The sequence below is a fragment of the Balaenoptera musculus genome, chromosome 15 (assembly GCF_009873245.2).
Source record: "Balaenoptera musculus isolate JJ_BM4_2016_0621 chromosome 15, mBalMus1.pri.v3, whole genome shotgun sequence".
Taxonomy (NCBI): Eukaryota; Metazoa; Chordata; class Mammalia; order Artiodactyla; family Balaenopteridae; genus Balaenoptera; species Balaenoptera musculus.
Window position 1 is genome coordinate 8547464 of NC_045799.1, and position 25329 is coordinate 8572792.

At 41.8% G+C, this 25329-nt stretch overlaps 1 protein-coding gene across 1 annotated transcript in view; it reads right to left on the reverse strand.

Annotated features, from left to right (window-relative positions):
* Positions 1-1644: 1644 nt before the first annotated feature.
* The window catches only part of TSHZ2 (teashirt zinc finger homeobox 2), a 442181-nt gene continuing 418496 nt past the window's right edge, over positions 1645-25329 (reverse strand). Inside the window, exon 3 of the mRNA XM_036825425.1 lies at positions 1645-1783. Within this exon, the coding sequence (XP_036681320.1) occupies positions 1782-1783 (2 nt within the window). The 3' untranslated portion in view covers positions 1645-1781. The remainder of the gene's footprint in view (positions 1784-25329) is intronic.

Below are 25329 nucleotides of genomic sequence, written 5' to 3' on the forward strand. Positions count from 1 at the left end.
TCTCTAGGAGGTAAATAAGAATTTTTTTTTTTTTAATCCCAATGTTGAATTTAAGGATCATGTCAAACTTCCCAAAACAATTCCAACAGGCAGGCTCCAGGAGAAATGGTGCAGAGGATATATTTGGAAATATTTGACTTCATTTTTTTAGTGTTAAGATTTTTGACAGTGATAAGCTTGGTAATTAAAGCAACAACAAAAAATAATTATTTTGTTTCAGAATCATCTAGTTCCTAGTGTTGTGCCTAGAATAGTTGAAATATTTCACCTATAGCTGAGTAGCAGTTTACAACACAGTCCACACTTATTTGTCCTTTGAGAATGAGGGTATTCATTGTTTAAACGCAATGATGGATTTATCTATTATAGGTTGCTTTCAGTTGTATCGAAAATGCTCAACTAGAGTAAACAGATCTACCCTTGCATTTCCAAACTGTGCACTAGGTATGCAAGGGTTTTAATATTAAAGCATGCTCTTAGCTTTTCCAAGTTGACTTAGGACCTGATTTTAATCTGTGTAATACAGTATTCCCGTTAATAATAACGTATAATTAAGATATCCGTTAAAAATCCATAACGTTAATTTAATGGAGAAAATCTAATACAGTTCTATTGGAATTTTTACGTTAAATTAACTTTAACGGGCTTTTAATGGATGTCTTAATTAGATCTCATTATTAACGGGAATATTCCACAAATTAAAATTGGGCCCTCAAAGTTTTAATGAAAAAAGTTGCAGGAACACATTTAAAATGGACACCCTATTTCATGCTTTCTGTTGCTTCTACAGCTAAGCTGTGTTTCACAGCCCATAAACAATAGGTCCTGCAGAAAGAAATTACCAGAAAAGGCTGCTGCTGAACTTTCTGCCCTGCAATGATCTCATCTTCTTGCTTTCTGATTCCACATCTCACTAATTTCCTCAATTCTGCCAATTTGCAGGTCTCATGTGACAGCGGTGCATGCTGAAAACTACATATTTTTTAGCCAATGAAGATAATAATGATAATAAAGATGCCCACCACTGCATGGGAAAAAGTCATTGGCAGCAACATGGTTAAGCCTGACTATTTGAACAACTTTCCCAGAAGATGAACATTGTTCAGAGGTTTTCTTGGCTCAAACTCTGGTTTAACTTAATAATTCTTCCACTTTGCAGTGATTAATGGCTCCCAAGTGCAGGGGCAGGACTGGACAATCCAGGTGCAACCGTAATTGTTGCACTGAACAGAAACATTTCCTTTAGACAAATGTTCCCAGAGGGGTTATAAATAGGAAATGGACATTACCATGGAAAGTAAGCTTCCAAGCGTCTACATCTAGTGCAGCCCACTTGGACATTAAACTATGAAGACTCATCCTCCCCACCCCCACCCCCCCCTCCCGCCCTTTCCTGTCAAGTGTTACAAACTGACAAAATAAGTACATCAATGTTCTCAGTCATTACTTTTCTTCGGTGGCACTTCGTTTTCTCGTGACAGTGGAAAGGGGGCCGTAGAGACGACAGAGCCCCGTTGCAGTTTATTAATGAAAATCTAATGTTGTCCATAAGCAGAGAAGTGGAAATCAATACTTCATTACCAAATTGTTAGTGAGGATGAAGAGAAATGGCTGGGGTGATTTCTTTTCTTTTCTTTTCTTTTCTTTCTTTCTTTTTTTTTTTTTTAGCAGTCTTCTTAGAGCAGGGTGTCAGGAGGAGTCAATGTCAGGAGCAGGGTGGTGCACCAAGGAAGGGCTCAGTGTGAGGGAACCAGGCTGGAAAGTTGAAACTAAGGCATTTGTCCTGTAATGGGAGTCAGAACAACAGAAGAAAATGCATTATTTTCTGAGGAGTAGCTCAGGTGGTTATTTCCCCCAGGAAGTCAAATTGCTCACCTATTTCATTGGTATTAATGTTCTGCGTAGGGTCTTAATTAAGTCTAGTCTAGGGTATGATATAATCAGTTGATGGGACATAGAAAGGAAGGGCTAATTTAGGAAAAAAGTCTTTAAAATATAATGTATGGGGCTTCCCTGGTGGCGCAGCGGTTAAGAATCCGCCTGTCAATGCAGGGGACACGGGTTCGAGCCCTGGTCTGTGAAGATTCCACATGCCGCGGAGCAACTAAGCCCGTGCGCCACAACTACTGAGCCTGTGCTCTAGAGCCCGCGAGCCACAACTACTGAAGCCTGCATGCCTAGAGCCCGTGCTCCGCAACAAGAGAAGCCACAGCAATGAGAAGCCCACGCACTGCAAGGAAGAGTACCCCCCGCTCGCTGCAACTAGAGAAAGCCTGTCCACAGCAACAGAGACCCAACGCAGCCAAAAATTAAAAATAAATAAATAAATAAATAAATATATAATGTATGGAAGAGATATTTATTTATTTATTTATTTATGGCTGTGTTGGGTCTTCGTTTCTGTGCAAGGGCTTTCTCTAGTTGCGGCTAGCGGGGGCCACTCTTCATCGCGGTGCGCAGGCCCCTCACCATCGCGGCCTCTCTTGTTGCGGAGCACAGGCTCCAGATGCGCAGGCTCAGCAGTTGTGGCTCACGGGCCCAGCCGCTCCGCGGCATGTGGGATCCTCCCAGACCAGGGCTCGAACCCGTGTCCCCCGCACTGGCAGGCAGACTCAACCACTGTGCCACCAGGGAAGCCCGGAAGAGATATTTGAACACCCATGTTCATAGCAGCGTTATTAACAATAGCCAAAAGGTGGAAGCAACCCAAATGTCCATCTGTGGATGGATGGATAAACAGAATGTGGTACATCCACATCCACTCTCGTACATTCTACAATATGGATGACTCTTGAAGACATTATGCTAAGTGATAATAAGCCAGTCATAAAATGATAAATAACTTCACTTACATGAGGTACCTAGAGTAGTCAAGCTCATAGAAACATAAAGCAGAATCGTGGTTGCCAGGGGCAACCTTTGCAAGATGAAAAAGTCCTGGAGATGGATGGTGGTGATGTTTGCACAACAATGCGAATGGAATGCACTTAATGCCACTAAACTGTACACTTAAAAATGGTTAATGGATGTATTATTATAAAAATGGATGGAACCAAATAAAACATAAACTATAAAAAATGCTTAAGATGGTAAATTTTATGTTATGTGTATTTTACCATAATTAAAAGTAAAAAAAATATATATGATTTTTCTATTGTGAAGCATTTAAAAAAATTAACCCATGGCCCCACCATCAGGAGAAAGCTCCTATTTACATTCTGTAGTACTACCTTCTAGTATTTTCTTTCCCACCATTTTGTTAGGTTTACATAGTTGTAAGTGCCCACTGTGTAATGTTTTTCTTTGTATTCTTTCACTTGGAAATCTCATTGTAAACAGTGGGATGTATTCTGTCACTTACATTATCAGGGTTTGCTAAACCATTCTTGTGATGTTGGACATTTAATTTGCTTCCAATTTTATTCAATAATATACAACACTGTGATGAACATCTTTGTATTTAAAGCCTTTCAGTATGTTGGGATATTTTAATAGGCTTAAATTTCGGAGTCAAAAGATAGCAACATTTTTGTGGTGGGGAAATGCTTAAAACTACCTAATGGGGTGAATTTTTTTTCAGATATGTGCTATTTGTTTGTTTGTTTGTTTTGGCCACGCTGCATAGCATGCGGGATCTTAGTTCCCCAGCCAGGGATCGAACCCGTGCCCCCTGCAGTGGAAGCGCAGAGTCCTAACCACTGGACCGCCAGGGAATTCCCAGATATGTGCTATTTGGATTACTGTAGGAATGCATATGATTTCCATCAGTCCAATCTGGGTGGCAATCCTTGTTTACACATTATTTAGTGGTAGTACTCATTTTAATGAGAAAAAAACACTTTGGACCTATATTTAATTTGTCCTTTGGAAAAGGAAATTTTCCAAGTTTCTAGTAGAAGAACAAAGACAAGTTGAAAATTGTGTGACATTTGATGTGTGCAGAGAAATTACGGGCAACATAATCATAACAGACATTATAAAGGATACCTTGGTAAGTATGGCTACAATACTAGCAACCAGTTATTATATACCTACCAAATGCCAGGTGCTTTACTTCCATTACCATTAACCCTTCAAACAACTTCGTTTTAAAAATAAGAGAGAGAAAAAGTCTCAAAGTGGTTAGTGACTTGTCCAAAGTCCCACAGCTAATAAAAAGCAGTGGATGGCTTTAAATTGAGGCTTTCCCACTTGGAAGCTTCCACGCTCACTCAGGCACCACCGTCAGGGGAAGGAACCATTTCCCTTGGTCACTGAGTTTGTATTTCAGATACGTAGGGCCCCAGCAGTCTTTGCTCTGACTTGGTTGGAACCTCCTACCCCGCCCTCGCAGGTCAGGAAACTTGAAGGAGGATGGTCACGTGGTCACTTGATGGAGGAAGAGAAACGGGTTAAAGAAAAATAGAGGCTTCTTCCCTAAAGAGTGAACGTGCCTTACACCGTGAGTCAGGACGATGTCCTGGTGGGGGGCAGTTTCACACTCAGTCTGTTCATGGCCCTCATTTTCTCCTCCTTGACCTTGATGTTAATGTGATACCAGTTTTAGAGAACCTTATTTCATCTATCACTTCCTTGAACCTGCTCCAGATTTGATCAACACCCAAACTTCTCTGGCTGGGTTTCTCTTAGGTCAAAATTTGTTCTGGGAAGGGGAGCAGGGAGAAAGGAAAAGATAATTTTATTATAGTCCCCTTTTGGAAATTCACAGTACATATTAGCGTATTAAAGGCTCTGAGAAGGCCTGCAATTAAAACCCAACCCAATCCAACACAATATACCTTTCTTTAACCCAGTGTTTCCCAAATTCATTTGATAACCCTTCTCTTCCCTACAGAACACTCACAGATATACTTGAGTGTCATTTTCGGGAAAACACTTTCATGACAGACGCTCGTGCAGAAGCAAAAGAAGTTGTTTAGTTCCTGAGATCTCAGTCCTGACCTCATTATTGACATTCTGTAATTCTTTGCTCAGGTTACTTGGCTTTTGGGGGTCTCAGCATGAAAGGATCCTGCTGTCTTGATAACTTGACATTTTTTGCGTGTTTAGTCTATACTATCCTTTCGAGATCCGTGCCTTACCTCACGTCAACTTCACAATGCTGTAACACAGGAGGTACTAGTGTCTACACTTTCCAGCCTAGGAAATGGGGATTTAGAGAGGTGAAGCCACTGACCTGCAGCCACCTGGCTGGTAATAGGAGAAAGGGTATCCAGATTCAGGTTTTTCTGGTCTCTTAAGCCCTGCTTCTTATATTGCCTGTGATCGCTTGGTAATGTCTTAAAATGTGAAACACTAACATTATTAATAATTTAGAGGCATTTTCCCAAGAGTATCTGTACAGTTACTCAGTTAAATTCCAGATATGAGCGTCTTCTGTTAAAACCCAGCTATGATGCTATTTCTATCTGAGAGATCTCATATCCCACCATGATTGATGGAAGTGGTGGATTCTTCTGGAAGGGCAGTGTTTCTGTACTAGAAGAGAATGGTAAAGAGGAGACCTGAATCTTGGGCCACTTTGGGACAATATACCCTTAAAAAAATTATTTCTTATCTTAAAAGAAGAAGAGAAATGTTTTTTTCCTCTAGGTCTAAAGATGAGACCTGGCAGAAAATTAAAACTAGAAAATGAAGGGAAGGGGGATGAGAATGGATGCTATTACCTTTCACTGTTCAGAAAAAATTGTGTAGAATGATTTAAGAAAAAAAAAAGCGAATACTCTTGGTTGCCTTTCAAATGGTAGTTGAGGCCAAGCTCTGCTGCTGCATGAGTTTTCCCCCCTAATATGTTGAGCTAATACTATAAAAATAAACCAGAAATAAATAAAAAATTTAATTACATATCGAAAAAGTCATTGGCAGTGTTCGTTAAGTAGGGTTTGTGAGGGAGAGCCAGGCAAAAAGATGCAATTATTTTTGTATTACAGTCACCAACAGATGCGTAGAATTCTATATACTGTATTTTAATTTGGTCACGCTGGGATCCTTCATCCCTCGGGCAAGTCATTCTGGTTGGCTCTTCCTTTTCTCTGTGCCCTTGCACCATCCCACCTGCCTTCTTTTTTCTCCACTCTGTACTGTTCTTCTCAGAGCTGTATTATCATCCCAAGAGGGTGTTTTGGGTTTGCTACCATGATGGAGGCGCTGCTAGCATTTCATGGTTAGGGGCCAGGAATGTTAGGCATCTTGCAGTGTGTGCAAGGTCTCTCTGTAGGTTGGGATTTCTTATCCTTGGCACTACTGATATTTTGGGCCAGATCATTCTCTCTTTTGGGGGGCTGTCCTGTGCATTGTAGGATTTTTAGCAGCAACCTTGGCCTCTGCCCACCAGATTTCAGTAGCAGTCCCCCTTACCTTCGAGTTGTGACAACCAAAAATATCTCTAGCCTTTGCCAAATGTCCCTTTGGAGTGGGGCAAAATTACCACTGGTTCAGAACCTCCGACCTAGCAGAAAACATTTTTGTTATTTGAGCCTAGAACCTAAGTCCATTTTACATATAAGCACAAAGTCTCTTATGCACAGTTTCATATACACTGCATTTTCCAGAAATAAAGCTACCTTGCAAAGAAAGAGAAACTGTGCTTTGTTTTGTTTGGAATGTTCATGGGAGTTATTTGCTGTTTTAAAAAACAGGTCACCATTGGCATTTGTGCTTATATTTGAGATGCCCATGCAACCCACCCATATTGATCTGCATTGATCACTGACACGTTCACTAAACTCTACATCCAGGAGCACGCCTCGGGCTACCTCATCATGTCTTCAAGGACCTCGTTACTCTGAGTGTGGTCCATGAAACAGCAGCCCTGGCATCACCTGGGAGCTTGTTGGAAATGCAGCAGGCTGGGTCCACCCCAGAGCTGCTAATTCAGAATTTGCATTTTAACAGGATGCCCAGCTGACTTGTATCCAGGTTCAACTTTGAGAAGTCTGGTTCTAGTGAATTTTTGTGGCCAAATGTTTTCCTTTTCTTTCACGTTATATGATCATGGCATTAGATGATTTCTTTTTGAAATTATGTGTGTAGGCTGGTCATTTGATCTACGAATTCTTTTTCAGGAAGTAAAGGGGAAATTATGAAATGTTTGTCCAGAAACGTCCACACTGGGTCTTTGAAGGGCGAGGACCCCTGCTCTACACAAGCCCTTTCTAGGCGGCAGCATCCTGTTCCGTAATGTTAAATCTCACCCGTATGCTGAGGACTGAGTTCCAGATCCGTGCATCCAGCTGGCTTCTGGACATCTCTACGTGAATATCTCACAAGTGCCTCAAAACATAACTTTTCCAATAGCCGGCGTTTGAATTCCCCGTTCCCATCCTGTTTCCTTTCTAACATTTCTATCCATGGGAAATGGAACCTCAAACAGCTCAGTTGCTCCTGCTAGAAAGCTGGGTCATCCTTGACACCTGGTCATAAAATTCCTCGCCAAAGTTGATTTCCATCTTCACTCTGTGTCCCCGTTCAAGCCTGTGCACATCTTTCCCGGATGACTGTGGGTCCCTCTTACCGGGCTCCTTTAGTCCACTCTGTGTCCTGTGGATCATTTCCCATATGGCAAATGTGAGCTTATGAAAACTGAGATTAGATTGAAGCAGTCACTTCCCATTCCTCCCAGCTTAGACTCCTTCAGTGACCTCTACAGCACTTAGAAAAAACCCTGTTTTTCTAAGACTTTCTGCCTCATCTGCTTTGCCATTTCTCTGACCGCTCCTGGGTCCGTACTGCTTAGTGATATGTCCCGAGAACGCTGGCCTTCTGACAGTTTCTGAAGCATGTCTCCAGGTATTCGAAGATGCTCTTCCCTCTGTCTAGAATGCGCTTCCTCCTATTCTTTGTTTGGCCAGCACCTTCTCATCCTTGAGGTCTTAATTTAAATGTCATTTCTTCAGAGAAGTTTTTTCTTACCCGTTGAATTTGATTAAATTATTTTGTTATAATATTGCACATTTTATGTTGTCGTTCTAGGACTTGTTGTGGTTTATGAACATAATCATATATGTAATTTTTAGTTCAGTGTCTGCCTCCTGCTCTGGCTTATAAAGCCCAGGAAGGCATGGGCTCTGTGCATTACACTCACATCAGTATCCCAAGCATATAAGCCAATATCTGGCACATAGCAAGTACTTGATAAATATTGGTTGAGTGAATGAAGTTCCAAAGAAAATAATTTGAAGTCTATCTCTTCAAAGATGAAAAAGGAATTTTAAAATATTTATTACTAAAACAGTACAAAAGAAAAAATATAGATTTATCTGGAATCCTTCTTCTGTAATTCTATGAAAGAGAACATGTAAAGAAAAAAAGAGGGGCTTCCCTGGTGGCGCAGTGGTTAAGAATCTGGCTGCCAGTGCAAGGGACACGGCTTCGAGCCCTGGTCCAGGAAGATCCCACATGACGCGGAGCAACTAAGCCCGTGCGCCACAACTACTGAGCCTGTGCTCTAGGGCCCGTGAGCCACAACTACTGAAGCCCACGTGCCTAGAGCCCATGCTCCGCAACAAGAGAAACCACGGCAATGAGAAGCCCATGCGCAGCGAAGAGTGGCCCCTGCTCGCTGCAACTAGAGAAAGCCCACACGCAGCAATGAAGACCCAATGCAGCCAAAAAAATAAATAAGAAAAAATAAAAAAGAAAAGAAGAGAACAGGCTAGAAAAATTAGTCTAAGGAAACGGACATCAAGAAGCTTTGCCATCTAAGTGGTGCTTTCAACTTCAAAGAATAATTTATTCTGCCATTCTGAAGCAATTTATATTTTTCAAAGCACATTCATATATATATTCTCTTCTGAAATATATTGGCTAAATATTAGTAGCCCCAAAGATAAAGAGTTTAAATAATTTGCTGAGGGAGTTTAAATAATTTGCTCCCATGGTGATCGTGATGGGTCAGAACACCTGACTCCTAATTCAGGGCTTCTTGAAACTATTTGGTTGAAAATGAAAAAAAAGAGTAAAATACAGCTGCTGAAGAAATACAAAATGTATTGTTAAAAAAAGACTGTGGCAAGGAGGCCAGGTGGAAATGGAGACAGTTGATTTTTAACCCTGTAATCCTGGGAGAAACCTGCAGTTAATATTTTTTTCAAATTGATTTTACAATTTGAAAATCCAAATTGGCTTACCTACATTGATGAATTTCATCATTAGTGCTTCATCTAATTTTTCCTAAGAGAAATCTCTGTGTGCAGAAACCCTTAAACTTTGGTGGACCAATTTCAAGTCTTTGAATGAATAAAATAATTGCTTAAATGTATTGAACACTTTTTATACACTAGACATAGCTTCATGTGAGTAGGTGGATAACATTTTAAAATATTGTTTGATATAGTTTTGCCTTTCCTTAATTCCTTTCTTCCACGCAGTTTTCTCACCATTGAAAACAGAGACCCAGACTGGTTGCCCAAGAAAAGGGAGGCCACCAAATAAACCAGATAGGAGGAAGGGTCTGAGTTTATGAATGGCAAGAAAGACTTTTTCTTTCTTATGTCAAACCTCAAAGAGGTGAATCAGAAAAAAAAAAAAACTAAAAATTCTATATCAGTAACGTCTGTGTAGTGACTATTAATTTTAGACCCACCACTTATGCATTATTTTCGTTAACCATCTCAACAACTCAACGGGGCGTCCAGTATTACAGAGGAAAAAACTGAAGTTTAGATAACTGAAGTGACTTATCCAAGGCGACGTGACAATCAGTGGAACTGGATATTCCGATATTCAATAGGAATATATATTTTCTGGATTTCAGAGTCTTTACCGTTAACCATGAAACTAATTGTTCCTGATGTTGAATCTGTGCCCATGAAATAACACTTCTTTTTTTGTATATTTGTTTAAGGAGAACTTGATTAGACCCTTGAAGAACAGGAGACAATGCTATTATTGATCTTGATAGTCTTCTCCTTGGGACATCTAAATGCAGACAGCATGCAGGTCATAATTGACACACTGGAAAATCTCAACTTTTGAACTTCCTCTTTTAAAGCACAACTTGTGATAAATCAACCATGTGTCTCAAATGCATGATATATGCTTCATGACACAAACCAGACTGTCAACTGTCTACAGCCCTAAAGCTGGAGGAGAATTTTCCATGTCTTTTTTTTTTTTTTAAATCAGTGCCAGAGCAAACATCTAGGTTGACCTCCATCCTATATCACCAACCTCCAGTGTCTAATGGAGTGGGCCAGTTGGAAATACTTTTAAAAATAAGTTCCCTTTAGATCTACTTCATGGGCAGCCCTTGAAATGGTTTAAAATCTCTTCACCATGGTGTGCGAAATGGCTGTTCAAGAAACTGGCAGAAACAGGGTGACGTCTTGGAGAACAACAACAACAAAAATGTCAGGCGAGAAGATGAGGGGCTTCCTGAGAGTGGCACAAATGCTGTCACTAGGTGTCATTTGTGTCCTTGCTTGTGTGTCAGCTTAGAAGATTTCAATGGCAGCAGAAAATCTGTTCCTTAAAGCACACTCTTCAACTTCAGGCTACCCAAGTAGTTAAGAAACAGAAATGAAAGAAATGGCATGAGGGTTTGCCCTCTGAAAATCTCTTGACAACTAATGATGGGATTATGGAGTCTTAACTGCCGTACAGTTATCCCTAATTATAACCAAAGGTACGTCAATCTAAATAAAAATGATAAGGCAGAGAGAGGCAGGCTGCACTCCCTCCTCCCAACTTGCTTTTTAACATGAATCTCTTCACAGTATGATGCTTTGACAAAGCTTGGATTGAATAATTATTAAAAAGAGATGGAGCCCAGTGTTAAGCAAAACATATTTTTGCAGAAGGGAATAGTTGAATTTTTTTTTTTTTAATTTTACAGAAAGGAATGGTTTCAGTTTTAAATATTTGGTTTAACATGGGAACCTCCAATTGTGTTTTTTGTACTCTATCACAAAAGTTATGCAAGAACTTTCTGCCAGACATTAGGTATCAGAAAAGGCATGGCTTATTCTTAAATCCTGATATAGATTTTCCTTATGGGAAAGGTCAGTCTTGGGATGGATCTTGTTTCCATTTTTGCTTTCACTGCTAGGGAGCTCAGAGTCAATTTGGTGACCCAACTTCAGCAACCGTGTAACCTCTGAAGGCTACAGTCTACGTGCATTAACTTCTCTTCGTATTCTCTCTCCATTTTCCTTCGGCATTTTTGTTAATAGTTTGACACTTCCATTTATTAGCTGGGCGACATTGGGGGAAATGACTTACCCTTTTTCTTCCTAAGTTTCCACATCTGCAAAATCAGGATGATATTAGTGCCTTTCACAAATGGTTCCTGGCACACAGTAAGTGCTCAATAAAATGTAGATTTAAAAAATGATTTTCTTTTCTTTTCTGATTTTATTGCATTGCATACAATATGGTACCTTAAAAGTGCTGTTGAATAATGTGTAGAATAAATTAAAAAAAATACATACATAAAATTCTGCTTATGTGTTAAGAATCAGGTCTTGGAAAATGGATTATTCTTACCTTCTGGAAATTTAAAAAACTAAGTAGAAGAGAGCCTCTTTATGTCAGGCATTAAACAAATGGTGAAAAGAAATCAGCTGTCAATTCAGATGTGAACCTAAGAAAAGTTTTCCTCTTTCATAAAAAAAAGTATAAAATAGCATTTCCAAACATTTGATGTGGATATTAAGAAGAAGATGGTAGAAAGCAGTCATAATACCTACCATTTTATCAAGTGCTCATTATAAGCTCTGCACTTTACAATAATACCTGACTGTAGATCTCATGGTCCCTATTTATTGATGAGAAAACAGAGGTTTGGACTGGTTAAGAATATCAAGGTCAGTTAGTTAGTAAGCAGTAGAGCAGCATTTGGACTTAGGTCTGTCTGACTTCAGAAGCCTGTTCTCCAGCCAGTATTTATTGCTGTCAGTGGAACTAACTAGAATCTTCTAAAGGCATGTTGCTCGGTAAAGTTATATAATGAAAAATGATAAGGACTGAAAAACGGTCCAGCTGTTATCGTCCTTTCAAGAGATAAATTAATAGGGTGGCAAAGATCAGAACATCCTGACAATGGAAAGGGAAAATGTCCCTGGTGGTTTCAATGTTGATTATAATTTCGTGTTTGGCAATTATGTATTTAACATTTGACAGTTCTCATGTATGGTTGCTTTTGGTGCATGGTCATACAGGAGAGAAAGGAAGCAATTTCCCTGTACCCATTTTTATTGAGCCACATTCATACACTCCAAAAGGGCACTTAAGTTGTTTGAAAGAGGTCTAGATGCTGGCAAACACCACCATAAACAACCCGGACAGCTTAAAGTCCACACCGACAACAACATGATTCACAATGGAACTCATCTTCTCTAAGTGGAGCACAGAGCCAAATGTTATTTATGACAACTAACTTACAACCAGACGAGATTCACTGCATGGACCCAGCTAGGGGACTTTACTGCTGCTTAAATGTGAGTTGTCAGCATTTTAGGAAGAACGGCTTGCCCTCCAAGTATGGAAAATGAACGGCAGAATATTTTTTACCTCTGTGATTATGTGTCTAAGCCCATTGCAGCACTGTTTGTGATGAGTCTACACTGGACAAGGGGGTTGGTGGATTGGAAACCGTGTTTAGATAATTCAGGCAAACCCTCTCATTTTCCAAGAAGAGTCTCCCTTCCTTGAATGATCGTTTCATTCATGCCTACTCTTTGCCTGAAGCTTGACTGCAATTGTTTTATTTAACCCTTATAATAATCCCCAAATGTAGCTCTTATGAACCCCCTTTATCAGAGATCAGAAAACTAAGGGACAGAGATTTAAGTAAAGGGACCAAGATCACATGTCTGGGAAATGGCAAAACTGGGATTTGAACCGGGTTTCTCTGTCACCAAAGGGCCATGCTGCTTCGTAATAATAACCGTTACCCTTTACCAATTTGCAAGTGACCAATAGTTACCAACCCTCATGAAAGACTGGGAAGATATGAGTCGTAATTTCCTGTATAGAAATGAAGAAGTGGAGGTTCAGGAGGTTAAGTTACCCACTCCCACCCCCCCAGCCCACGCAAATATTTCCTAGTGAATCTGGAGCAAAATCAAGACTTGTCTGGAGCTCAAACCTAGTATCTCATCGGACTCCACCACTGTTTCCCAAAGTACGTTAGGGAGAGTCTGGGTGCCTGGAGATGCTCTGAGAAAAAAAAGATGTTCTTTTATTCATTTATTTATGATTTAAACGGAATCTCCTAAAAAAGTGTCAAGCTCTATCCCTCTTCACAGCCTTTGCACCCGCTGTCCCCTTGGCTGGAGTGTCCCTCCCATGATTCTGCCTGGATAATTCCTGCTCCACACTCACCCACTGGCTTAACCATCACGGCCTCAGAAGGACCTTTCCTTCTTCCAGAATCCAGGTTCCCAGGTTTCCTCTCTCTTGCCCTCCACTTGTTATTAATAACACCTCGGTGTGTGTGAATACGGTTTCATGCTTGCCTCTCCCACTAGCCTTCAGGGTCTAGGAGGGCAGGAGGGGTGACTGCCTTGTTCTCAAGACTCCAAAGTACCAGCCCAGGGCCTGGCCCCTGCGTGTCACTCCATAAAGAAATATGAGCTTTTCTACGTACTTTGCCCACTGCTCTACCTTTGTAGAGTCATAGATATGAGACTGAATGACCTCAGGGATCCTCCCTGCCTCTGCCATTTTGCAGACAGTGACATGGTGGCCCCCGCCTTCACGTCCACTGGGTGACGGTGAGAATAGTAACCTGGTATTTACTAAGCCAGTATGTTCTTGGTCTGGAGCCCAAGTGTTAAACCAACTGCATCCGATTTAACCTTCCAGACCGACGAGGAAGTCGAGGCTCAGAGATGCTCAGCAACTCGCCCCAGTTCACAGCTAGTAAGTGGCCCAGAGTTACGTAATTGCACCCCATGCCTCTGGGCGAGTTCTCCACTCCGGCCCCACGCCACATGGGGGTTGCCTGGGAGCCTTTCAACACCGGATGTCCGCGCCCCACTGATGCCCAGAATCTCCCAGATTCTGCCTTAGTTGGTCCAGGGTATGGCCTGGGCACTGAGGTTTTTAAAAGTTCTCCAGGGGATTCTAATGTGCTCCTGAGACTGAGAACTTCTGCCCGAATGTACAACTGATTGATTGATTGGTTGATTACTGCCATGTAATCAATAAACTGTTCTTGCAGAGACTGGGTAGAATATGCAATTTGTACAATTCTACTACAGCATTCCTTGCTTCCTTCTCTCTCTCTCTCCTCCTCCCTCTCTCTTTCCCCTCCCCAATCCAAAATCTGCATTTCTATTTAGATAAAATCCCTTCACAACACATGCAAATACGAAAAAACCCAAAAAACAGAAAAAACCCCACGAACAATGCAAAGCACCAGTGTTTGTAAGATCAGTGACCCTTATTGACAAGTCCCAGCTCAAATGGTTACAAGACTGAGCAACCAAATTTCCTTCCGAAGGAAGAATTCACAGGAGACCTTCAAGTTCCTGGGGTTTGTTTATTTGTTTGCTCTCCTGTATTAAGAACAATCACTATTATCAAGCAATGAGGCCTCACCTCTTGCCAGGCGCTGTGAGGCTGGTGAGGGACAGAGAGGCACCCACAACAAAAAGGAAGTGCGTATCAGCAGTAGTGCTTTCACAAAGGGTCAGCTGACTCCGGGGAATGTGCAGTGATCGGTCACCGTGACTGTAAGAGGTGCAGCCAGGATTTGAGCCCCTGCCCCCTCCTTTCCCACTAGTCCACACTGCCAGCAGACCCTTCAGACTCGACCCTGGATCCTGTTTGTGCACTGAAAAGACACTGAACCAGGTTTCCTCTCTCAGAAGAATTCAAGTCTTTCCTCCGCCCCCAAATCAGCTGTTGAGATGCAGTGATACGTATTTTAAATGTCTCACTTACAAAATTTACTAGAAAACGTTCACCCTTTCCAAGCATAGCTATAAATGAAGTATGGGGTGGACCTCTCATCTTTTTTTTTTTTAAACCATTGAATTGCCCACTTTTTCTTTTTTTTTAATATTTATTTACTTATTTGGCTGGGCTGGGTCTTTGTTGCGGCACATGGGATCTAGCTCCCTGACTAGGGATTGAACCCAGGCCCCCTGCATTGGGCGCCTGGAGTCTTAGCCACTGGACCACCAGGGAAGTCCTGAAGCTCTCATCTTTTGTGGAAAGGAAATTGATGAAAAGCTTGTGTGGAGGGTTTCCATAGCTACAAGCTGCTCCCTCTGAGGCCAGGGGCAGGGGCGGGGAGAAGCAACAATTGATGTTAAAGTAATAATGACAAAAGCTTTATTGACAAGCATCTTGGAAGCCAGTGTATGGACTGAATTGTGTCTCCCTCCCTCCACCCCCAAATTCATCTTGATGACCTAACCCCGGTATGCAGGATGTGACTAGATTTGGAGGTAGGGTCTTTAAAGAGGTGATCAAATTAAGATGAGGCTATTAGGGTGGGCCCTAATCCAATCGGACTGGTGTTCTTATAAAATAACGAGACACCTGGCAGGGGGCTGTGCCCGGAGGAAAAACCATGTGAAGAGGCAGCAAGAGGGCGGTCCTCTGCAAGCCAAGGAGAGAGGCCTGGGGAGAACCAACCCTACCAGCACCTGGATCGTGGACTTCCGGTCTCCAGAACTGTGAGAAAATACATTTCTGTTGTTTAAGCCTCCCAGTCTGTGGTATTTTGCTAGAGCAGATGCGAGACCACATCAGGTAAGTGCTATGAAGAAGATAAAGCAGGTGATGAAAAAGTGAGTGGCTGTAGGTATGACCGTCAGTGTGGCTAATGCTGAGAAGGGGCCAGGGACGGCCCCTCGAGATGTGACATTTGAGTTAAGCCCTGAAAGATGAGAAAGGGTCAGCCATGGGGGGCCCTGGAAGCTCACGTGTCCGGCGAAGCATCCCTAAGTGCAAATCCCCAAGGGTGGGAAAGGGCTTGGGCCATAGAAGGGAACATAACAATGGCGGCGTAGACGGAGGCTTGGCCCAGACTGGCAAAAACCAACCCACAAACAACCAAGAGCAAAACCAGAGCCGCAGCTTCCATTCCACGGCCCTCGGGTCAGGTCCCAACGGTCGCCTATTTTTATATGACCTATGAGCTAAGAATGGCTTTTACATTTTTAAAGAACTGAAAAATATCCAAAGAAGAAGAATATTCCAGGACACATCAAAATTATATGAAATTCCAACTTCAGAGTCCGTTGATGAAGTTTTATTGGCACACAGACTCACATTTGTTTACGGATTATTGATGGCTGTCTTCATGCTACAATGGCAGAGCTGAGTGGTTGTGACAGAGATTGTATAGTCTGAAAAGTCTAGAATATTTGCTATCTGGCTTTTTATAGAAAAAGTTTCCCATCCTCTGTTCTTTGGAAATAGCTCTTTTTGAACACCTGTGGGAATACCTGTAGATGGGGGGAGACTTCTCTCCACTTAACTTAAATGGGTCCATTTTCCTCAGAAGATCTCCAGACAGAGACATGCATGGAATGCCAGCCCCTTGGATTAAACAGTCCAGGAAGGTCTCCCTTATTCTTTGCTAACTGACCGCTGATGTTTACGCCTGAATTGAATCAGTACATGTTGAGAGATTTTCCTGTGCCTGGCACTGGGTTAGGTGCTGGAATGTTCAACCTGGAACAAGACAGTTTGGTCCTTGCCTTCTGGAAGCTTAAGTTCTAGGTTAAACAGGTTTCCCACAGACAGTCCTTTCTTCCTCTGCACTCAGCTGCCTCTGCCCCTAGGAATGGGGCATATTTGAAACAGAGCTTCAGAGTCAAGCCAATCAGATGTACGCCATATTCCCATCATTGTGCTTAGTTAGGAGATGTTTCAGTCAATAATAATGAGAAAATAAGATGATGTGAGTCAGGCTTGAGGTCAAAGTGAGAGGGGAGGCATCACTTGCCTAAGGTCATTTCCACACCATGAGGAAAACCAGGGAAGGAAATCTTCACCCGACACCCACGCACAGAATTCAGGGGACCCATGAACTTGCGTGGGAAAGAAAATTACATCTTTAATTTCACTAACCTTTAACAGAAATTCAGCATTTCCTTCATTTATGAATGTAGACATCAAATCACAATAGTAGTAGCAGCATTATGATTTTTATCACCAATATTTTCACCAAAATGTCACAGATATTTTCATGTCACATTGTAAATGTGAATATCTTGCAAATATCTTGCGATATCATGTACACTCATCATTACTTTGAAATTACAGTGGTTATTAGCCTTAGTTATGGTCATGCTATTTAATGTATATAAAAAATTCATTTGTTACTATATCACAAATTAGTTTCTTTAATATTTGATAACTGTATTTCCATGAATTTTTTTAACCCTAGGTATTTTATCTTACATCTTTAAAGGCATTAGTTTTGAGAAGGGTTCCACGGGCTACACCAGATGGCCAAAGAAGTATGCAGCCTGAAATGATTAAGAATTTCGTGACCTACGGAAACCAAGGCCTCTTTATTTAGTTAGTTATTTTAAATATTTATTTATTTATTTGGCTGCATTGGGTCTTAGTTGAGGCACGCGGATCTTCGTTGCTGTGTGTGGGATCTTCGTTGGGGCATGCGGGATCTTTTATCTGCGGCATGTGAATTCTTAGTTGCCACATGTGGGAACTAGTTCCCTGACCAGGGATTGAACCCCGGGCCCCCTGCATTGGGAGAGCGGAGTCTTAGCCACTTGACCATCAGGGAAGTCCCACCAAGGGTTCTTTAAATCAAGCCATTCTTAACCTTGGATGAGCATTATAGGAAAGCTGGTGATGCCTGGAATTTTGAGTAGAAATTGTTGCTCAAGTTGTTCAAGCTTATGGCAAAGGAAAGACATGACACCATAAGCAAATTTTGCATTTCTGTGTATGTGTGTGTATGCATTTGTAAATATACACTTGTTTATTTTTTCTGGAGAGAGGATCAGTAGCTCTCATCAGATTCTCAAAAAACTTCTTGATCCAAATATGCGTTTAGAATCATCATTCTCGAAGGAGGAGTTCTAGGACAGGGACTCCTGAACCAGGCTGTGATTCAGGAATAGAGAGTCCCATTTCTCTGAGCAACCCTCTCCACCCTGGTCTATTGTCATCCAAGTCCAAAGCCTCAAGTCTATCCAAGACCAAGAAACTTTCTTACAAGGCGCTAAATAAGTGGTCCCCAAAGTGTTCGTATGAAGGATTCCCTCAATATCTGCCTTTATGTGAGGAGGGAGCCCCAGCATCAGCCTAAGTTAATCTTCATTATCACATAAGTGGCTTCTCCCCTCCTGATTTTAAATTAAGATGCACTGGACACTCTCCTTTCTTTCCTGTACTCCACACACACAATCAGCCAGTAAGGCGTTTTAATTAGACCTCTTCTATTATTAGAGCACAGGGAAAAAAAAAATTCATAGCTGATCCGAAGGACCCCAAGCTAAGAAATCATTTAATTTGTTGTTGTTTCCATAAATCAGGGCCCAGTCATCAATTTCACCACATATTTGAGAGCACATGTTATTGACAATGTGTTCGTGGAGAAAAATGGAGTTTGCTGGCAAAGTTGTTCCATTTTCTAAAGATTAAATTGTTCATTGTACAGGCTGCCATCTGCCCTCCCTGGAAGAGATTTAGTTGTTGGCAGAGGCATTCAAAAATCTTGAAGACAAAGTTAAATTTCTTTTTCTTTATTGCCATGGATAACGAAAGGCAAATTCATTCATTCATTCATCTATTCATTCAATATATATCAAGTGTTTCTTTTGTGACATCAGCTAGCTTCCAAGCCATGGATCCCTGGGGAAGGATCACATGTAGCCTTAGAGCTGATCGATAATTCCACAGTCTTCATTCCTGCCTAGGACCTCTGAATAGTTAGCCTTTCTGTCCCCCACCCAACCTGTGTGCTACCGGGAGTCTAACAGAATTATGGTGAGTAACACAAGTTTCCTCCTCCAAGAAGCTTCCAGTCTATAAAGGATGGATAAGGCAGACACATCAAACAGTGATACAACCCATGCCTTGAGAAAAACGTGAAGGAGAGACAGGACCCATTGCTGAGTCGAAACTTCTTGGAAGACCTGAGTAGAAGAACGTGCAAGAACCATGGCATGAACCTTCACATACATAATATTCTTTTATACAAACACTGTCCTGTTGTAGAAGTGGGTGCTAATATCCCCATTTTGCAGGTGAAGTTATTGAGGCTCAGAGAGATGACGTAATTGGCTCAAGTTCACAAAGCTAATAAAGGATGATGTGAGAGCTCAAACTCTCCATTGAACGCTGTCTGGCCACTGTGTCACATAAAGCAGGGCCTCCAAGTCCCTCAGACTTTCCACAGTTTAACTCCTAAACCACTTACCTTGACCCACTGCACGAATTGTATCTGAAGCCTGTCCTATCCCCTTCATTACTCCTCTGGGGCTATGAATTTCCCTTTGTTCTTCATACTTGATGAAGCACTCTTGTTTTGGTCATGACCTTGGCTATTCTTCTTGACTATAATTTGGATCTTTATTTTTCAGACTACACTCCCTTGAGCAAATCTAAGTCTATCCATCATCAGGTTTGACTTGCTTCCTAGGCTCTCTTCACCTAGGTTTTCCCAGACCCTACTAGCAAACCCAATCATGTATTCATTCATTCAACCCGATAATGAATCTACTCAATTAATTATGGAGTCTCTACTGTGTGCTTACTGTACTATGTGATGGTCAAGACTAAAATGACCCCCACCTCTATGGTCTAGGAAGGAAAAGCTCTGGGGTAGACACTCACACAAATGATAAAAACATTAATTACAGTGGAGACAAACATCATGCAGAAAAGCATGTGGATTTATGAGGGAGAGTAAGAGGGGCTTCTAACTTAGTCTGCATGTGTGCTTGGGTGTTATCTTGGAGGAGAGAGAGGATGCTACAATAGACTTTTAAAAAAAGTTTTATTTATTTATTTATGTTTATTTTTGGCTGCATTGGGTCTTCTTTGCTGCACGCAGGCTTTCTCTAGTTGCGGCGAGCGGGGGCTACTCTTCATTGCGGTGCATGGGCTTCTCATTGCAGTGGCTTCTCTTGTTGCAGAGCATGGGCTCTAGGCACGTGGGCTTCAGTAGTTGTGGCACGGGGGCTCAGTAGTTGTGGCTCACAGGCTCTAGAGCACAGGCTCAGTAGTTGTGGCGCACGGGCTTAGTTGCTCCGTGGCACGTGGGATCTTCCCGGACCAGGGCTCGAACCCGTGTCCCCTGAATTGGCAGACGGATTCTTAACCACTGCGCCACCAGGGAAGTCTGCTACAATAGACTTTTATAAAGAGGGTGTTTTATGCCAGAATCTGAAGAATTGGTTAAAACTAAGCCAGCCAGATAAAGAATTGAGAAAAGAGAATTCTTAGAGAAATCCCAAAATATTTGGCCCTTAGGCAGGAAGGAGTCTGACTTGTTCAAGGACCTAAAAGAAAGCCAGTGAGGTTGGAGCACAGATAAGATATCCCAACTCCCTGAGGTTAGCACAGACATTTTCAAGAAAATAATTCTTACTTTGGTCTAGTGTATGGAGTACCCAATAGATATGATTTCCAAAACAAGTTTGAAATGTATGGTTTATAAAAATATGAATGCTTTATTCCCTATTGCAAATTTGAGTGTTTTAATTGGTCAACTTTTAGATCTAGATGGTTATGAACCAGAAATTGAGAAAATTACACTCCATCCTAAAGAAGAACCATCCCCGATGAACCCGCCTCCTACGCATATGCTGTGTAAAAACTTGAAACTGTTCTTTATCTAGAAGAGTTTCACAAAATTTTTCGTGAGTGACGTAAACAATACAGTGTATTGGTTTGGAATTTCAGTCAATTTTTTCCAGAAAGATTTTCCAATCTGTTTCCCAAGATGTGTGCTTTAGGCTGGGGAAGAAAGGTTCATTGTTTTCTTCTTCTTCATTTTTTTTTTTTTCTTCTGAGACTGGAGAGTAATGTTGAAGGGGAGAGAAAAGAAGGATATTGTAGAGAAGGGATAAACACTTAAAGCCACAATTTGGCACTTTTTGTTTTCTTTTCCTGGCAGCCCACATGAATACTAGAGAGAAAAATGTGGTCTTCCGAGTCTCCTTTTCGGTAAAATTAGTAATAATTTCTTATTAAATCATCAACAATAATAGGAGAAGGGCAGATGTGTTTTGCATAAGTTCAGGAAAAGTCAGGGACTAGCTGCGGGCAACAATAAGCAATCTCTGTGATTTCTGAAGCACTTCATTGTCAAGGCAACCAAAATGCTTTACTTGTATTCTTTCTTTTTACCTTCACATAACTCTTGCAATATAGTGAAAAATACGCCAAGGAGAGAGGCATGTATCTTAAAGAGGGTGAGGTGGTGACACGGAAAGAGAGACCAGGTCAAAACCTCAAGCAAAATAATTGGTAGACCAAATATGTCCAGTATTGCTAAGTCTCAGTTCATGGCAACCAATATGAAATGAGTGAGACAAAGCCACTGCCTTCTGAGAATCACAATTCAGCAAGAGGGTGAACACATGGCCATTTACTGATGTATTTGTTCAATCAACAAACATTTGCATACCTACTCATGTCAGGCCCTGGTCTCAAGAAGAGGGTCTCGGCAAGTGTATTATGCAGATGTGGCTTCTGCTCGCAGGAAAAGAATTTATAATCTAGTGAAGATGGTCGAACACAGACCATGTAACCGAAAAATAGATCAGTGTTGCCAAAGGGAGGTAAAGGCTGCTCTGGAGGCTTCTAGGGGGTGGTGATGAATGTGTACATAGGTAACAGCATTGCAGAGCACACTCTGGGACCCTCTTAATGGGAGGGAGCACCAGGAAGTCATCCTATCTAATTAAAGAATCAGGAAACAAAAAATGAAACAGAGGAAAGCTGAGTTAGGCCTTGAAGACAGGAGTAGGACTTTAGTATGTGCAAATGGGGCAGGTAGTATTTCATGTTGAGGGAACAACTCGGCTAAGGACAAAAGCTTGTCTGGGGAAGAGTTGGTAAGTTCATTTAACCAACACATTGCTTAAGAGATGTGATATTACACTACTTATTTCCGTGTTTTTTGTCTGTCTTACCTATTGTAATATAAACTCAACAAGGCCAGGGACATTTTTTGTCTCGTTCAGTGGCTATTGCCAGAGCTTTCAACAGTGCCGGACACCTAGTGGGTACCTCATATATATTTGTTGAATGAGTAATTGGAAATTATAGCTAATTAGATAATGATTGTGTGCTTACTATGTGCTGTGCAGGATGCTGAGAGCTTTTATTTATTCCTTTACTTAATCCTCACAACAGCCCTATGAGTTAGGTCCTTTGGAGAGGAGGACACAGAGGCAGAGAGAATCTGAGCAGCTTTTGCCCAAAGGATCCCAGCTAGTATTTGAACTGAGAGCATCCCGATTCTGGGGATCATATATTTAACTGCCAGGTGATCCTGCTTTGCAGTATTGACAAATGGTTAGGAGTGGTTACTAATATCAAAAGGGCAGTCTGAGTTTATCAGGGGAGGACCACAGGAAAGTGTTCCGGGGATGGGGGTGATGAGTTGTGGGAGGCTGACAGAGAGGAATGACATGAAAAAGTCACTTCATATCCCCAAGTTCCAGGCTTCTTCTCTGTAAATAGGTGATGATTACATACATCACGTTTTGTGAGGGCTGGCAATAATGGGTGCAAATTGCCCAAGATGTTTTCAGAGGTATCTACTTTTGAGGGCCTCCTGGGATGTCTACTTTGCCTATAGGATCATTAATGTTTCCAGTGGTCTTGAAGGGTGATTGGTGTTATTTTCTTTTTCCAGGTGGGGAAAATGTGTTCAGAGAAACATTAAATTCTGTGTCCAAAATCACACAGCTAGTGTAACAGGATACTGAATGGAATGTTTTCACTTCATGATATTTTGGCTAACACCACAAAGTTACAGACTATAGGAGCTGCACACTTCATATTTTAAAGGAAACTTCCACGTTCCACCTTACCCATGTGATCAAAGTGGACATCCCCAGTAATGGGACATATTAACTCATGAAATCCCTGATACGATGCACTGGGAAGGGAACCCCATTTCTATGGTATTCTTGCCCAAAATGCGGAACCTCTATCTAATCATGAGAAGACATCAGACAAACCCAAACTGGGAAGAATCTACAAAATAACTGACCAGTACTTGACTAAAGTGTTAACGTCATAAAAGACAAGGAAAGATCGTGGGACTTTCACAGATGGGAGGAAAAGGATGCACAACAACTAAATCCAATGTGAGATCCTAAATTAGATCTTGGAGCAGCAAAAGAAAATTTAGACAATATTCAAATAAGGTCTATAGTTTAGTGAATAGTGTTGAGCCAATGTTGATTTCCTGGTTTTGATAATCGTACCATGGTTGGGTAATATGTTAACATTAGGGAAAGCTGGGTGAAGCATTTCTCTACCATTTTTGCAACTAAGTCTAAAAATATTTAAAAATAGGACTTCCCTGGTGGTGCAGTGGTTAAGAATCCACCTGCTAATGCAGGGGACATGGGTTAGAGCCCTGGTCCGGGAAGGTCCCATGTGCCGCAGAGCAACTAAGCCCGTGAGCCACAACTACTGAGCCTGCGTGCCACAAATACTGAAGCCCACGTGCCTAGAGCCTGTGCTCCGCAACAAGAGAAGCCACCACAATGAGAAGCCTGCGCACCGCAATGAAGAGTAGCCCCTGCTCGCCGCAACTAGAGAGAGCCCGCGTGCAACAACGAAGACCCAATGCAGCCAGAAATAAGTAAATAAATAAATTTATTTTTAAAAATATTTAAAAATAAAATATAAACAAGAAGTGCACGGAGGTGGGAGGGAGCTGTTAGACACATTCCCATGAGATTTATTAAGTGGCAGAAGAACCGATCATCAATCACCATTTTTTCTACCTACCACCAGCAAATCTAGGAAAAGTTTGATCTTTCTCCAGGCTCAGCTGGCTCCCTTGTACAATTGGGTTAAGTCTTAAATGACCAAGGCATGAGTTCCAAGTAGGATGGCATGATATATGGTTAACACGAAGTCCAAAGTCATCAAAGTTTCTCTTTGGGCTTCATTTCCTGAGTGCATTAATATCCTTGCTGCTTTGGCAGAGTTGAGTTGATTCTTGGGATCAGACTTCTGGAAACTGGCCAGTTTGCAATTCATCAGCCCCGGCACCAGCTGGACCAGGGCGGTGGCATCAGGCACAAGACTTTACTGGACATCCTCTCCTTGGCTAATTTTCATCGCCTATGAGTGGAGTGCTCAAAAAAGTCTGTTAAATTAGGCTTGGTAAAGGGACGCTGTGTCTTTGAGTAATGAGGTTGGGAAACAAGGAAAACATTTTCCACTAGCTCATTTCTCACTGTATGGCAATCCGGTTTCATGACACTTTATAATAAATCATTGCTTATCACTCACACGGGAACGTAACACGGCTCCAGTTAAGATTCGTTAGTGGTTGTAAAGGAGAAACAGGAATTGCTGTATATCAGGGCTTCTGGATAATCTTCCTGACCACTGTAGGCACTTTTTTATCATTGTATTTACTGTGGCTGTTGTTTAAAGCATAAATAAGTGGAAGGAAAGAGCACCAAATATAAATAATGAAAATAAATTTGTCTTATTTATGTGTTTACACAAGCCTCTGACAATTATTCTGCACTGCGGTTTGCATCCAGGGTTGGTAGCTGCTACATTCAGAGACGTTCCTTACGCTTCACGTGTCTCCCTCTCTTCTATCTCCCTTTGTATTTTGCTTCTCGAAGTGCCAGCACATTCACGTTCAAGGATGGAGTCCCATGGCTTGCGTGTTATTCCAGTTTGAAGTTTAGGTTCTGAACCATGTCGGTCTCCATGCTCATGACAGAGGCCCACCGGCAGATGCATGCGTTATGGCGATTCATTCAGGTCCAAGGGAGCAAGGGAGAGTGATTAAAAAAAGAAAAAGAGCTCGGGGCTGGGTTTTGGGGGAGTTGCAAAATAAGACCTTTAATTTAAAGATGATCCAGCTGGTTTGCTGTTGGGATGAGTGAAGACTTCCGTGAGAAAGTCCTGGCTGTCAAACCAGACCACCCTGGGAGGTTTGTGATAAAATCACCAGAGGTTATAGGGCTTGTGGACCCTTCAATGTATTCTAGACACTTCCTCGGCTAGGATGTCCTCAGAGGAAAGATTCGGTAGGTTTGGACCGTTGAGGGGGCTCCCAGTGTTTACTTATGGACAGATAGGAAACCATAAGCCTGTCCTTGAAATGCTGACGGGGCTCTCTGATTAAGTCCTGCCAAACTGGCTTCTTCAGAGCCCCCTCCCAGGCATGGTGACCTC